The following is a 14,301-nucleotide window of genomic DNA, read 5'->3' on the forward strand; positions in this document are numbered from 1 at the left end:
TGAGCATTAATGACACCGTAATTCCCCTGTAATAAAATAAAACAATGATTCATAAACATTTTGCTGTCATACCTCCCTTGGAAAAGATCTTATGACCCACATCTCCCATGAATCTGGCCTAATCTTTAGACAGGATGAGTTTGCATTTTTAGGGCCTCAAAATGCAGGGGTTTTTTCCGTTCAGAACCTGAATTTAGGCTCTGGAGTGGATTAAAAATGCACTCTCACTGAGATGATCACAAACACAAGCAATGAAACAGTTTTGTGGAAATACCTTTTGTGAATTTTGTGTATGTAAAATATGTATAAAACAATTTATAATTAAAAGACAACTCACCCTTCAACCTGGAGTCTGTCTATACCTCTCCTGGGGAGGTATACCTCACAGATTAAGAACCCCAGTAATAGGATGTTCTAGAAACATAAAAACCTTGGTTTAATTTAATTGGGCTTGGCTACAAAAGCGATCTTGAACACTGTTAAATATATCAACAGCATGTACCTGTTGCTGTATCTTACAAAAGGGGATTAGCTACATTTGCAGCTACATAAGGTAAAAGGAAAATTTAATTTTATATCTCGTTTCACTACAATTCTAGATCAATATTTTTCACAATGTCCTTGTTCAGACTGGTTTTATTTACATTTATTTAAATACTGTTTCAAATTTGAACAGCCTTAAATTAACTTGACTGCCAAAAGCTATCTCAGTGAAGGCCTTGCATTGCTTTTAGACTCTCCCTTTAAGGGAACTTCAAAGAGAAGCTAACAAAAACACTTCTCTGCACCTCCTTAGTGTGCAAAGCTGATAAACTTGTGCAATTATTATGATTGTTCTCAGATGCTGTAAAAGTTCACTGTTAGGCCCCCAGCCACCAGCTGTTTAGGGTTTTTTAGGATTAGAGCCAGACGTTTGTATTTTGTGCCTGAAAGGCAATAAAAGACCAATACTTGAAACAATGTTGTAATGGGCTCCCAGTAATTTTTCCCAACCAGGGGGAAACCATGGTATTCTGCACCTGAAGAGCTTTTGCATAGCCTCCAAGGGTAGCACAATGTGCCATTTATTTCAGAGATTAGGCATGTTGGTCTGCAGAAGAAGAGGTAGACTGGAGTCCAGTAGCACCTTAGAGATCAAGATTTTCAGGTTATACGCTTTTGATGTGCAGCTTATTATATTAGCATAACCTTAAGGCTATGGGTGATAGATCTACATATAATTTCATTTCACTTTGTCATTTATTGTCTGGTACGAATACTGCTGAATTTACTGTGCATACGCAGCTACTTGGGATTTTAGACTCAGGTTATTTTTAACCGTATTAAATCAATATACCTGTAAACTGGGCATTTTTAGGCTATACCTATACAGTACTAATTTTGATGCACTGTGCTAAAAGACGGGGACAGCCCTTAAGACATCACCACAGGATTTTAACTTACAACCAGAAAAAAATTATTATAATGAAATAAAATAAATAATGAAATAAAATAAATGAGAACAATGACCAAGGTGAGGGGCACTGGGAGAGATTTGGCTGAACTAAGTTTCACAAACGTATCGAAAAGGATTTCTTGAGAAAGCCTTTGAATAGATTACCTCTAAATCATCACAGATGCCTCCACTACTCAGCAGTGGTGTACCTGCCAGAAGGACATGTGGTGACAAATGTCCCCGGGTGGAGGCCATTTAATCACATGGGGGACAGAAAATTGCCCCACACCCCTCCCCCCTCCCAGAGTCCATACTGACTGCGCCTCCCCGCCAGCAGGAATGAAAGGCGCATCTCATTATCGGTGGGCTGGCTGGCACTGGAGCTCCACCACTGCAGCCCGGACTCACCCTCCCGGTCCTCCTAGCTGCCGCCACTGTCCTCTTCCCCACAGGTAGGACCCCCCCCCCACCGTTGCTATCCCCAGGACACGCCGGTTCCCTCCCTGGCCTGCAGCTCCGCACTCCCACCTCCCCAACCCAACACCCCCACCCACCCACCCACCCACCTCCCCTGCCCTCACTGGGGGGGTGGGGGCAGGGCTGAAAATTCACATTTTGCCTCGGGCTCCATTTCCCCTTGATACGCCTCTGCTACTCAGAGCCTTTTGGATGCTGGAAGGCAATATCTGTTTTCTGGGAGATGTTTATATAAGTATTTTTTGAGCTTAAGAGTGAAATGTTCCTCCAGTCTTCATTCAGGTACAAAGCTGTATCATGGGAATATAGCAGAGGCATTTCTCCCGTTGGGCAAAGTGGGCAGTTGCCCAGGGTGCCCCTTTGTGGGGGGTGCAAAAACTGCAGGTTCGTTTGTGGGATTTTTTGTATTTTCAATGTTTTTCCATTTTTGGCCTGCAAATGGCGCAGGTTGTAGGCTAGCACAGGGGTAGGGAACCTGCGGTTCTCCAGATGTTCAGGAACTACAATTCCCATCAGCCTCTGTCAGCATGGCCAATTGGCCATGCTGGTAGGGGCTGATGGGAATTGTAGTTCCTGAACATCTGGAGAGCCGCAGGTTCCCTACCCCTGGGCTAGCAGCACCAAACTTTCACGGATGTTTCGGGAGACTCTCCTGATCCTATCACCCAGGTTTGGTGAGGTTTGGTTCAGGGAGTCCAAAGTTATAGACTCCCAAAGGGGGTGCCCCCATCCTCCATTGTTTCCAATGGGAGCTAACAGAAGATGGGGGCTACACCTTTGAGGGTCCATAACTTTGGACACCCTGAACCAAACTTCACCAAACATGGCAGGTATCATCAGGAGAGTCTCTTACTGATACCACCCAGGTTTGGTGAAGTTTGGTCCAGGGGGTTCAAAGCTATGGACTCCCAAAGGGGGTGCCCCATCACCCATTGTTTCCAATGGGAGCTAACAGAAGATGGGGGTTACACCTTTGAGGGTCCATAACTTTGGACCCCCTGAACCAAACTTCACCAAACCTGGGTGGTATCATTAGGAGAGTCTCCTAAAGATACCCTGAAAGTTTGGTGCTGCTAGCTTAACAATTGCACCCCTGACAGCAGGCATCCCCCAAATTTCCCCAGATTTTCCTTTTAAATCCCCCCCCCTTTGGCATGGATTTCAAGGGAGAATCTGAGGTCCTCAGTTTAGAAGAAGAAGAAGAGTTTGGAATTATATCCCCCCTTTCTCTCCTGTAGGAGACTCAAAGGAACTCTCCTTGCTCTTTCTCCCTCACAACAAACTCCAGTTTGCATAGATACGCCACTGGGCATAGCTACAAGGGGGCAGGGGGGTGCGCATTGTGCCGGGCACGTGCCTGGGGGGGCATCGAACTCAGGTTTTGCCCAGGGCTCCAGTTTGCCTAGTTACGCCACTGAAATATAGAGTTTGGGAAAGTAATAGTCAGGGGGTAATTTCAGCCCATCAAGCAATAGTATTTGAAAATGTTATATATCCTTTCTTTAGTGTTCTTTTCCCATTTTCTGTGATGTCGCTCAGTTTAGTCAGGGCTGTATCCTTGATATAAGAAAATGGATCCCATTGTGAAATTACAGAGAATCAGGTTAAAGATAAAAATATAACTAGATAAAGAACTGCTTTTAATTTTTTATTTGAGTTTGCCTCTGAGTAAGATTTGCATAAGAGTTACTTTATCCCTCAATTAAAATCACTCATCCCAGTTCCCATTCTATTCTCCTTTTTATTACCTAACTGAATTTTCCCTTTTTATTTGAAACTCTCTTGGCTACTGGGGTTTCTTCTGCATTCTGCACATGCTCAGAAACACAAAACTACCCTTAAAACAAAACAAGGGGTTAATCTTTGTCTACAGTTTCCTTTGTTCTTAACATGATATTCTAGCCAGAGTCCTGTTGCTTGGTTGAAACTCAATGACATTCCCTGTTTTTTTGGGGGGGGATGGACAGAATCTGGGTATGGGGGTATGCCAATACTCCATTTTCTCTCTTCTCATTTAGGGACCTCCTGAATCTCTTCCCACACTTGTCTTAACTGGAGTTTCAGAGACCTTTCTTCAAAGGTCATCACAGCATCCAACAATGGCAACTCATGATTTCAATACCCTTGTGTGCCATGCTTCATGCTTGGTAATAGTAATTTTGTGTACGTGGCTCTCACCTCTTCCATCTTCTCCATTTTATCTTTTCAACAACCTTGTGAGGTAGGCCAGGCATAGCGAGTGACTGACTCATGGTCAGCCAATGATTTCTTGGCATCATGGTGATTTGAGCCTGTCTCTCCCTGGTTCCAGGATCATGAAATATGTACTTTATCTAATATGTTGTTACTTCTATACTTTGATTCTTGTAGAACGCAGTGACTAGGAGACTTCAGGGTGACCCTGCACACTTCAAGCAATGGTTCTTCGGCATGGGGGCAGGTGATGGACCCCACCCTCATAAAGGAAACAATGGACAAGCCATGCTAAGAAAACTGAAGGAAGCTGTGAGAAAAATCTCAAATCTGAGCAAAGAAAAGCAGCAATTAATAGAGATGGTAAACAGATTGAGAGCCGAACTTGGAGCAGCATCAATGGATGGTGAGCTTACTGGGCTTGACGTATTTTAATTCTAATAGGAGGATAAAGCAGGATGGGGAGAACTCAGCCTCTTGGCTGGAGAGCGCTCTAGGAGATTGAAGTGTTGGCTCTAGGCTCCTTGCTGAGATTAAGAGGTCCCCAGTTCTAATTTGAGAATGAAGTTCTAGTGATTAAGAGCACAATTACTCCAAACATTGAAGATGGTGGGATAAAATATGAACAAAGTCCTTGATCTTGGCTATGGAAACCTTTAGCTCTGGGGGCTGTGAGGTCAAGGTGGCAACTGAATGTTGCATAACAGCAAAAAGGTCTTTTATGTACTTACAAAGTATTTATCAGGCTCCCTGAAATAAGCATTTGTTAGAAGTTTTTTCCCATAGAAATGAGAAACAATGCAGAATGGCATTATTGTTTAACAAACTTGAGGCCAGAATCGATGCCTTGTAAGAGAATTTTGTTTTAGAGTTCATGTTCTCTGACTCAACTTCCTTGAATAGAGTATCTAAGTAAAAGTTATTCCTTGCAAAAGATGTTCTCAGATCAATTTATACATAGCTCTTTAAAATCTCCCTCTGAGATCTAGCTGGTATGTGTAATTCACTTTGAGCAGTCATGGGTAGTAGGCAGTTTTTTACCTTGAGTTTAATGTAAATACAAAATGTCAGCATATTTATTATCTCATCTGTGCAGGATCTCATGATTTCAAGCACTCAAATCAGACTCCAGGACATATTTTTCTTGATGTTCTCCATCCAAGGGAACTAGCAAGGGAGACTGAACATCTTTTAGCTTTAGAACACCTGCAGTACCAGCTCACAACACAGGTAATGACATATTTTCCATGCAACAGGAGCTCAGTTTAAAACAGAGTCATGAGCTTTCTAAATGAACAGAGCTGCCGGAATATTGCAATTGCATGTGGCATTGAGGACAGAGGCTTGAAAATGCCAGATTCTCTCTGCTGGTCACAGAGACATTGGGGGCAAGCTGTATACAAGCCAGGTTGGGGGCTGGGTAGTGGAAAGGAACATGCACTCAGCGTGCTGTCCTTTCATTTTGCCTGCCTTACATTAATCAGTCCAATCCACAGTTAAATAGAGTTGGTTGTGTGTTGCTCCTGCATTTCTTTTTTGTCTCCTCTGTTAGAATCAAGGCAGCTTGATGTACCAGAGGAGAGCAATGAGGTAATATGAAGGACATAGAATGCTGAATTAGGTGGGGCACTTTTATCCTAGATAAAGAAGGGTTGGGGGAATATAATTTTTATGAGTGATACTGCTAACGTATTTACTGATCATTATGTGCAAAAGGGAAAGAAGTATTCACAAATGGGAAGACTGAGAAGACTCTGAGTAGAGCTCATAGTTTGCCTAGCAGCAGCTCTCTTGTCTCATTCTGCCCTCTCACTAGGAAAAGGAACTTTTCTGAATCTGAAGATAACCTAAATCAGTGGTAATCTCCAGTGGTGGGATTCAAAAATTTTAACAACAGGTTCCGATGGTGGTGGGGCCAACGGGACCAGGAGGGAAGTGACACGGTGGGGGCGTGGCCTGGGTGTTCTGGGGGTGGGGCATTCCAGAGCAGGGTGGGCAGTGCTGCGGCAGGGGCGCAGGGTCTGCGCGCCCCAGGTGCAGTTCCCCCTCACTCCGCCTCTGGATTTTTCTGTACCTCCCCTCCAGTACTGTTGTTGGTACTTTCACCAGTTTTCAAGCCCAGTGCCCTCCCTCATGAGGCAGAACTTAGCCTCTACAAAACTGAAAGTGGAAGGTCATATTTTCTTTTAACAGAGATGTATCTAGGGAAAATGGAGCCCGGGGACAAAATCTGAGTTTTGCGTCCCCACCCCCATGGGTGGCTGCCCTCTCCCACCATGACAAAACAATGATTTTTTTTGCCCCAGGTCATATCAAAGTCACAATCACATTATAGAACATGCCCCAACTCACAAATCTGAACACAGCAATGGGGCCGTGCCACACAGAAGAAATAAAATTTGTTGACAACATTTTCAAAATGCTTTCAAAATGTTTTATTACTGCCGTGAAAACGTTTTATGGAATTATATCCAACACCCCAATTGCCTCCCCCCCAACATTGGAAACACAGCACAGAGCAAGGGAGGGAGGGAGGACAGGGACAAATCTCAAGTCATGTTTTTCACAGTAGTTGCACACACTGAATTTTAATACTGACAATGCTCTTAGTCTTAACTTTCCCAGTCCCAGGCTCTAACTGCTTTTCCTAGTTCTACCTTAACTCTGCCCATCAACTGACACTCTTCAAGGCATACCTCATCACACACATTGCGTAAAAACATGATTCTTTGTGGTCCGTTGCAAAGACTATCAAGACAATCTTGCTTGGCATACAATCAAGGAACAAGTAGAAACATGAATGCGAAGATAGCCAAAACACTAAATTTTTCAAAGAGCTTATAGAGGTGATATGCAGTGCAAGCTTTTGGTTAGGATCTGGGATACCCAAAGTAGCTTACGACATTATCCCCTTCTGACAGTGCCTGGCCCAGTTTCCATATCAGAGTGGGAATTCAGACTTGGGTCTCCCAGATCCTAACCACTTCATCATACTGGCTTTCCTGGTAGTAATGCCTACGCAATTCCAGTCTACTTTATTTAATGCATTTTATTTATTTATTTATTTATTTTATTATTTGGGTTTATAAACCGCCCTCCCCCGAAGGGCTCAGGGCGGTGTACAACATAGATAGAGCACAACATCAAGTTAAATACAATAAATATAGATTAAAACAGCTCTAATAAAAATAAACCCTACCCCATTTAAAATGCAGCATTTATTAACTAAAGATGGCGCCTGCTATCAATTCCCATAAACCCCAAAACGGAAGGGGTGGCAGGATCTCCGATGTCATAAAGGAGGGAGAGGAAAAGGAGGGCCCCTTATCAACTGCTGGTCTCCCCAAAGGCCCGGTGGAACAGCTCAGTCTTGCAGGCCCTCGCGAACTCTCAGCAAGATCCCGCAGGGCCTCGGACAGCTGATGGAAGAAGCTGTTCCACCAGGCAGGGGCCAGAGCTGTAAAGGCTCTGGCCTGGGTGGAGGCCAGCCGTATCATCGAGGGGCTAGGGATCACCAGTAAATTGGCCTCTGCTGAACGCAGGGACCTATTTGGGACATATGGGGTAAGACGGTCTTCGCCTCCCAGGCTCAGGGAAGTTTCCAGTGTATAATAAACAATAAAATCATCACATTAAATACTATTTAAAACACAGATGAACTAAAAACATCCATCTTAAATTCATTAAAAGTCTAAACTTAATACATTTTGGCTTATCACTGTAACAGAATAATTCCTTCTCAACTGGGTCAAAGGTGGACCCTGTTTTTAATACAAAGGTAATGCAGCCTGCATTTGGCTGCTCTGTGCTATAATATTCAAGTGTGCAGGAACAGCTGGGTACAGGTCTGTTACAACCCCACCCCCCAGCAAAACATTTCCCAAACTGTACCTCACAGCAACGGTAACAGGATGGTAACAGGAGAAAAATAAATCTCTCTACAACACATAGTTCTCTGCTCTTCTATTTAAGATGGGACTCTTGTACCAGCCTTAGGGAAAATAGACTGTATGGTCATGCTAGGGAAGAACATGTTGTTTATATTTCTTTCCATTGTGCACAAATAGCAAAGCTAAAGTTCACTGGCATTCATTTGCAAAGAACTTCAGCTAAATTGTCGAAGGCTTTCATGGCCAGATTCAACTGGTTGCTGTGGGTTTTCTGAACTGTGTGACCGTGGTCTAGTAGATCCTGTTCCTAACGTTTTCCGTGCATCTGCAGCTGGCATCTTCAAAGTGTATCCCATAGAGAAGTGTGTTGTGATACACCTTTGAAGATGCCAGCTGCAGATGCAGGTGAAACATTTAGAACAAGATCTACCAGACCACGGCCAAACAGCCCGGAAAAACCACAACAACCAATCTATTTATAATTCATGAACAGGAAAGGCTGCCCTTTGCTAATCCCATAACTTCCTCATATTCATAATTAATGATTAGATATGAAGTTTAATTATATTTAAGTTTATTTAAGATATGAAGTTTAATTATATTTTTAACAACTCATTTAAAGGACAAGAAGCATGGCCAACAAAAATTAAACTTCCACATAGGGCTAAAATATTAGAATATAAACAGTAGTAATAAATAATACCTCTATGTATTATATTTGTATCCTTTGTTTTGAATCAGCATCTGGGCATGCTATGCAGAAACTTCCCTTCCCCCACAGTAGAAATAAAATGGTGTCCTCCCCCAAACTTTTAAAATAAAAAAATGTCTTGCTTTAGCATAATACAGAAGTAATTCCACCCATCTGCAGATTAGCAACTCCAGTCTTTAATACACTTTTAGAATGAGACTTCTGAGATCGTTTTAGAACTCTGGTTACCTCCCTTTAATTTATTAACATTAAAAGGAAAGGGTGTGTGTGCACTGAGATCTCCTTCCAGAACTTCCAACAAGTGATGGCTTTTATTAAAACGTAAGGTAATAGACAGAGTGTTGCTTTGCAAAAATCTGGGAGAAAGGAAAAATGATCCCCACTCCTGCCTTCTGCGCCCACTTCCCCAAACAGGTTGTTTGCAATCCTGGAACACGGATTTCCCTGCATTGTTGCTCCCAAATGGAAGACCTGATGTGCCAGATCTGTGATCTGCTCCAGGTTTTGCCCTACCTTTGAAAATCTGGAGGGGACAAATTCACAAACTGAAAGTAAACTGGAGGTTGCAATGCATAGAAAGCCAGAAAAGGACTTCTGTGACTGCAGCATCTTTGGAACTAAGGATGAGTGGGGGAAAAGGCTGAGGAGAGGGAAAGGCTTACTTAAGGCTATATTTTTAAAAAACCTAACCCTAACCTCCCCCCACACACACACACACACCAGCTCGCTGTGTGTGCCCTATGGGATCCAAGCCTGCCCTGCCTGGCTGTGCATGAGCAGCAAGCAGAGCCCAAGCCGCGATGTGGGTGGGTGGGGTGCTTCCTTCTAGGTGCTGCTTGGACTCAGAGGCCCGTGCCCATCCTCCTCTACCTCCTCCTCTGGGGTAGGTCCTCTGGCGCTGCTCTGCTTACCCTTCAGCAGTTTCCAGCCTGCCTCTCTGCCTGCTTCTCCTCTAACCCTGCGTACCTGGACTCCTCTCCCCTGGCAGCCAGCTGCTTCTCCCCTCTGCTTTGCTCAGCTTAATTGTGGAAGGGGGAGGGATGGAGGCTGAAGAGAGACAGCCAGGCAGCAGGCTGCAGAAAAGAGACTTAAGTTAGGGATAGTCTGCAAATTCCTATCTCGTTCTGAAACGAAAGTAAGTGTGTGAGGGGTGGGGGTGGGCACCGCAGGGTGGGGGTGGGATTGGGGGGTGCCATGGAGGGCAGGGGGCCCCCGGGGGTGATTTTGCATCCCCCACTTGATGAGTTTTGTTGCACCCAGAGACAGAGATTGCCCCCTTGTCCCTTATGGAGTTAATCATTAACAACAGGTTCTGCGAACTGAGAAAATTTTAACAACCGGTTCTACCCAACCGTCCCGAACCGGCTGAATCCCACCTCTGGTAATCTCTTGAATTTTGTGGTGTGTCTGTACATGAATTATTAGCTATGTGAAGTAACACCTTTGCCCCAAAGTAAGGTTTTAGAGTTAGCACACTGCTTATGGTACTGTATTGCTATCTTGAGAAAGTCCCTGGGATGTCAGTGGTTTTCCATAAACCTTTCAAACTAGTGTTTGTGGTTAATCATATTTAGAGAGAATATTATTGAACAGCTCGTTGTGTCAAACAAAAACAAAGTAGACAACTTCTCTATCAAGTGCTTCTCTTCACAGTCATCCTAAAGCAGTCCCAGCCAGTTTCCCTCTTTCAGAGTGGGGGAAAAAGGAAGAACAACTTCAGAGGAGTTTAGTACTAAAAACCTATTCCATAATTTGTGAACCACTCCCTTGGGCAGACTAGTTAGAGATTTATTAATTAATGTTTTTAATGATTCAGTTTTGCTTTTCTGAGATGAGTGAAACACATTCATTTTTCTATTATTTATTTCGATATAAAGTGAAGTTTGTCAGGGAAATTAACCCTGTCACTAGACCTTTGTCCCTTGAGGTCAGCATTGTCTACTCATGCAGGCAGCTGTTGTAGATCATCTTCCTGGTCCATTTTAGCTGGAAATGCTGGGGATTGAACCTGGGATTTTCTGTATGTCAAGCGGATTCTCTGCCACTGAGCCACAGCTGCTCTCCTAAATTAAGGGAATTTATGATGCCATAAATAATACTAGGTTATGTTAGTTGCATGTGTTTAAACTCACTAAAGTCAACGAATTTAAATAGGAACAAGTGGGTAGGCGTATTGCTGGATCTCTAATGCATTTATTAGGAGGGATAGAAGCTTTGTATTGTCGAAGGCTTTCATGGCTGGGATCACTGGGGTGTTGTTGTGTGGTTTCCGGGTTGTATGGCCATGTTCTAGTAGCATTTTCTCCCGATGTTTCGCCTGCATCTGTGACTGGCATCTTCAGAGGATCCTCTGGCGAAAATGCTACTAGAACACAGCCATACAGCCCGGAAGCCACAAAACACCCCACGGATAGAAGCTTTATATGGCAATTTGTTCTTTTTCTTAATTTAATTTTTAAATCTTGATTTTAGTATGTATATATTTTCAGAAAATAAAGAGGTGATTTTGTAATAAGTTAAACATATTCATTTGGAATGGCTCCTTTTCATGGCAGGAATTACAGTATGCACTGCGAAAACATAACTCAGGAAAATGTCCTGTTGGGAATTTTAATAATGAAAATGTCCCAAGTGACAGTAAAGGAGCAGAACTCACAATGGAACAGGTATAATAGAAATTCAGTGGTTTATATGTTCTTAGCTATATTCTGAGAAACAAAATCCTCATCATGTTTGCTTATAAGTCCCACTTCAATAAGTGTGTTTAGGATTGTAACTTCAGTTACTTATTGTGTCTCTTGAATTGCGGATTTCTTTATAATCCAGTGTAATGCCTGATATATCCATTGTACTGAATTTATACTTCCAGCACAATTTTACTCTTCATGAACTACTATGACTTAGAAATGTTAAGTGAACATTTCCTAGTCACTTGAGTCCCCATCTTCCCTCTATTTTCTTCCCACTACTTTTATTACTATCCTAGTAAAGTATAGAGGTTCTATACCAGTGGTTCTCAACCTTCCTAATGCCGCGAACCTCTAATACAGTTCCTTATTGGTTGGTGGTGACCCCCAACCATAAAATTGGTATATAAATATAAAAAGACCATTTTCCTATGGTCTTAAGCGACCCCTGTGAAAGGGTCGTTCGACCCCCAAAAGGGTCCCGACCTCCAGGTTGAGAACCACTGTTCTATACCATGTTACACACAAGTGCAAGTATTAGAACCAGGCCTGATCCTGGTTTATGACACCTCTCCAGCCCATTTCCAGGTATCATAGATGCAAATGTTGGATAGAAGTAAGAACATGGTCTCATTTTTACAGGTTCAGTCAGCAACATTTGTTATGAACAATACTGCAGGACTTCGACAGAATGAAATCTCAGCACCCCATCAGGATCAACAGCTTAGAAAAGGAAGTCCCAGCCAATCCAAGCAAGGCCAGTTGTCATCACCTGGAAGTTCCCTGCAGGACATTTGGCAGATTCTAGAGATGGGATCAAGCCCTTCCATTCTCAGCCCACAGAGCAACAAAGACCAAAGTAAGTATGATGTCGAAGGAGGTGACGACTTAATTTTGCAATCAGAGACAGACACAGTACAGCAGTTTTACTATACCCAACTTCCAGTGTGCTTTGAATTGCCCCTTCCTTACTTTTGAAGCAATCAAACATGTTCCTGTTCCTTGTTTACCACTTCCACATTATGTAGAGACTGCACACTCCATTAATCAATATGTGTAGATGCTTCTATCCATTACTTACCTGTGTTCAGTAATATGTTTCCAGGAATCCTGCGGTATCTTGAAAGATAATCATGAGTTTTTCAGTAAGATAATTACTAATGGCAGACAGATTTTCCTGACAAACTGTTCATCGATCACCGTTTATCCTTTCCTGTAATCTCCATGTGCAGTAATAAATTAAAACATGGAAGCCTAATAGATCTGGCTGTTGCTGCAAGTCAATTCAGTTTATGCCATACAGAAAACCCTGGCATCCTCTGCCAGGGTTTATTGAGACCCATCAACATAAGAACATAAGAACAAGCCAGCTGGATCAGACCAAAGTCCATCTAGTCCAGCTCTCTGCTACTCGCAGTGGCCCACCAGGTGCCTTTGGGAGCTCACATGTAGGATGTGAACGCAATGGCCTTCTGCGGCTGTTGCTCCCGATCACCTGGTCTGTTAAGGCATTTGCAATCTCAGATCAAAGAGGATCAAGATTGGTAGCCATAAATCGACTTCTCCTCCATAAATCTGTCAAAGCCCCTTTTAAAGCTATCCAGGTTAGTGGCCATCACCACCTCCTGTGGCAGCATATTCCAAACACCAATCACACGTTGCGTGAAGAAGTGTTTCCTTTTATTAGTCCTAATTCTTCCCCCCAGCATTTTCAACGAATGCCCCCTGGTTCTAGTATTGTGAGAAAGAGAGAAAAATTTCTCTCTGTCAACATTTCTACCCATGCATAATTTTGTAGACTTCAATCATATCCCCCCTCAGCCGCCTCCTCTCCAAACTAAAAGAGTCCCAAACGCTGCAGCCTCTCCCTCATAGGGAAGGTGCTCCAGTCCCTCAATCATCCTTGTTGCGCCTTCTCTGCACTTTTCTATCTCCTCAATATCCTTTTTTGAGATCGCGGCAACCAGAACTGGACACAGTATCACTCCAAGTGTGGTCAGCACCACTCAAGCTTTATATAAGGGCATGACCAATGCTTTGCAGTTTTATTATCAATTCCTTTTCTAATGATCCCCAGCATAGAGTTTGCCTTTTTCACAGCTGCCATGCATTGAGTTGACGTTCCCATGGAACTATCAACTAAGACGCCTAAATCCCTTTCCTGGTCTGTGACTGATAGCACTGGACCCCTGTAGCGTGTATGTGAAGTTTGGATTTTTTGCCCCTATGTGCATCACTTTACATTTTGCATACATTGAACTGCATTTTGCCATTTTCTGAGCCCACTCACCTAATTTGATTAAGGTCCCACTTGGAGCTCTTCAGCCAATCCTTTGTGGTTCTCACCACCCTACATATTAATTTGGTATCATCTACCGCAAACTTGGCCACCCGCGCTACTCCACCCCTACTTCCAGGTCATTTTATGAATAGGTTAAAGGAAGCACTGGTCCCAAAGCGGATCCTTGTAGGGGACACCACTCCCGACATCTCTCCATTTGTGAGAACTTCTCCTATTTACACTCCACTCTTTTTGTTTCCTGTTTCTCCAACCAGTTTTTAATCCCATATAGGAGGACTTCCCCTCTTATTCCTTCATTTAGCTGAGTTTTTTCTCAACAGTCTCTGGTGAGGAACTTTGTCAAAAGCCTTTTGGAAATCCAAGTAGACCAATGTCCACCGGTTCACTCCCTTGTCCACATGCCTGTTTACACCCCTCAAAGAACTCTGAGTAAGTTTGTAAAGACAGGATTTTGCTCTCTGCAAAAAAGCCATGCTGACTCTTTCTCAGCAGGTCTTGCTTTTTCTACATGTTTTATAATTTTTATCTTTAATGATAGATTCTTTCTACTAATTTTTTACCAGGAACAGATGTCAAACTCGACTGGCCTGTAATTTCCCGAGGTC

General features: G+C 43.1%; 1 protein-coding gene across 11 annotated transcripts in view; it reads left to right on the forward strand.

Moving 5' to 3' along the window:
* CCDC57 (coiled-coil domain containing 57) overlaps positions 1–14,301 on the forward strand; it is an 81,733-nt gene that overhangs the window by 48,016 nt on the left and 19,416 nt on the right. For 7 of the 11 annotated variants that reach the window (XM_048488279.1, XM_048488285.1, XM_048488278.1 and 4 more), the window contains 4 exons: positions 4,283–4,511; positions 5,202–5,335; positions 11,263–11,373; positions 12,037–12,253. In XM_048488279.1, coding sequence (XP_048344236.1) covers positions 4,283–4,511; positions 5,202–5,335; positions 11,263–11,373; positions 12,037–12,253 — 691 coding nt within the window. Of the gene's footprint in view, positions 1–4,282; positions 4,512–5,201; positions 5,336–5,657; positions 5,915–11,262; positions 11,374–12,036; positions 12,254–14,301 lie in introns of those variants that run through there. The other 4 variants (XR_007243807.1, XM_048488282.1, XM_048488287.1 and 1 more) reach the window with 4 other exon arrangements.

Source organism: Sphaerodactylus townsendi, linkage group LG03, assembly GCF_021028975.2.
Source record: "Sphaerodactylus townsendi isolate TG3544 linkage group LG03, MPM_Stown_v2.3, whole genome shotgun sequence".
Classification (NCBI taxonomy): domain Eukaryota; kingdom Metazoa; phylum Chordata; class Lepidosauria; order Squamata; family Sphaerodactylidae; genus Sphaerodactylus; species Sphaerodactylus townsendi.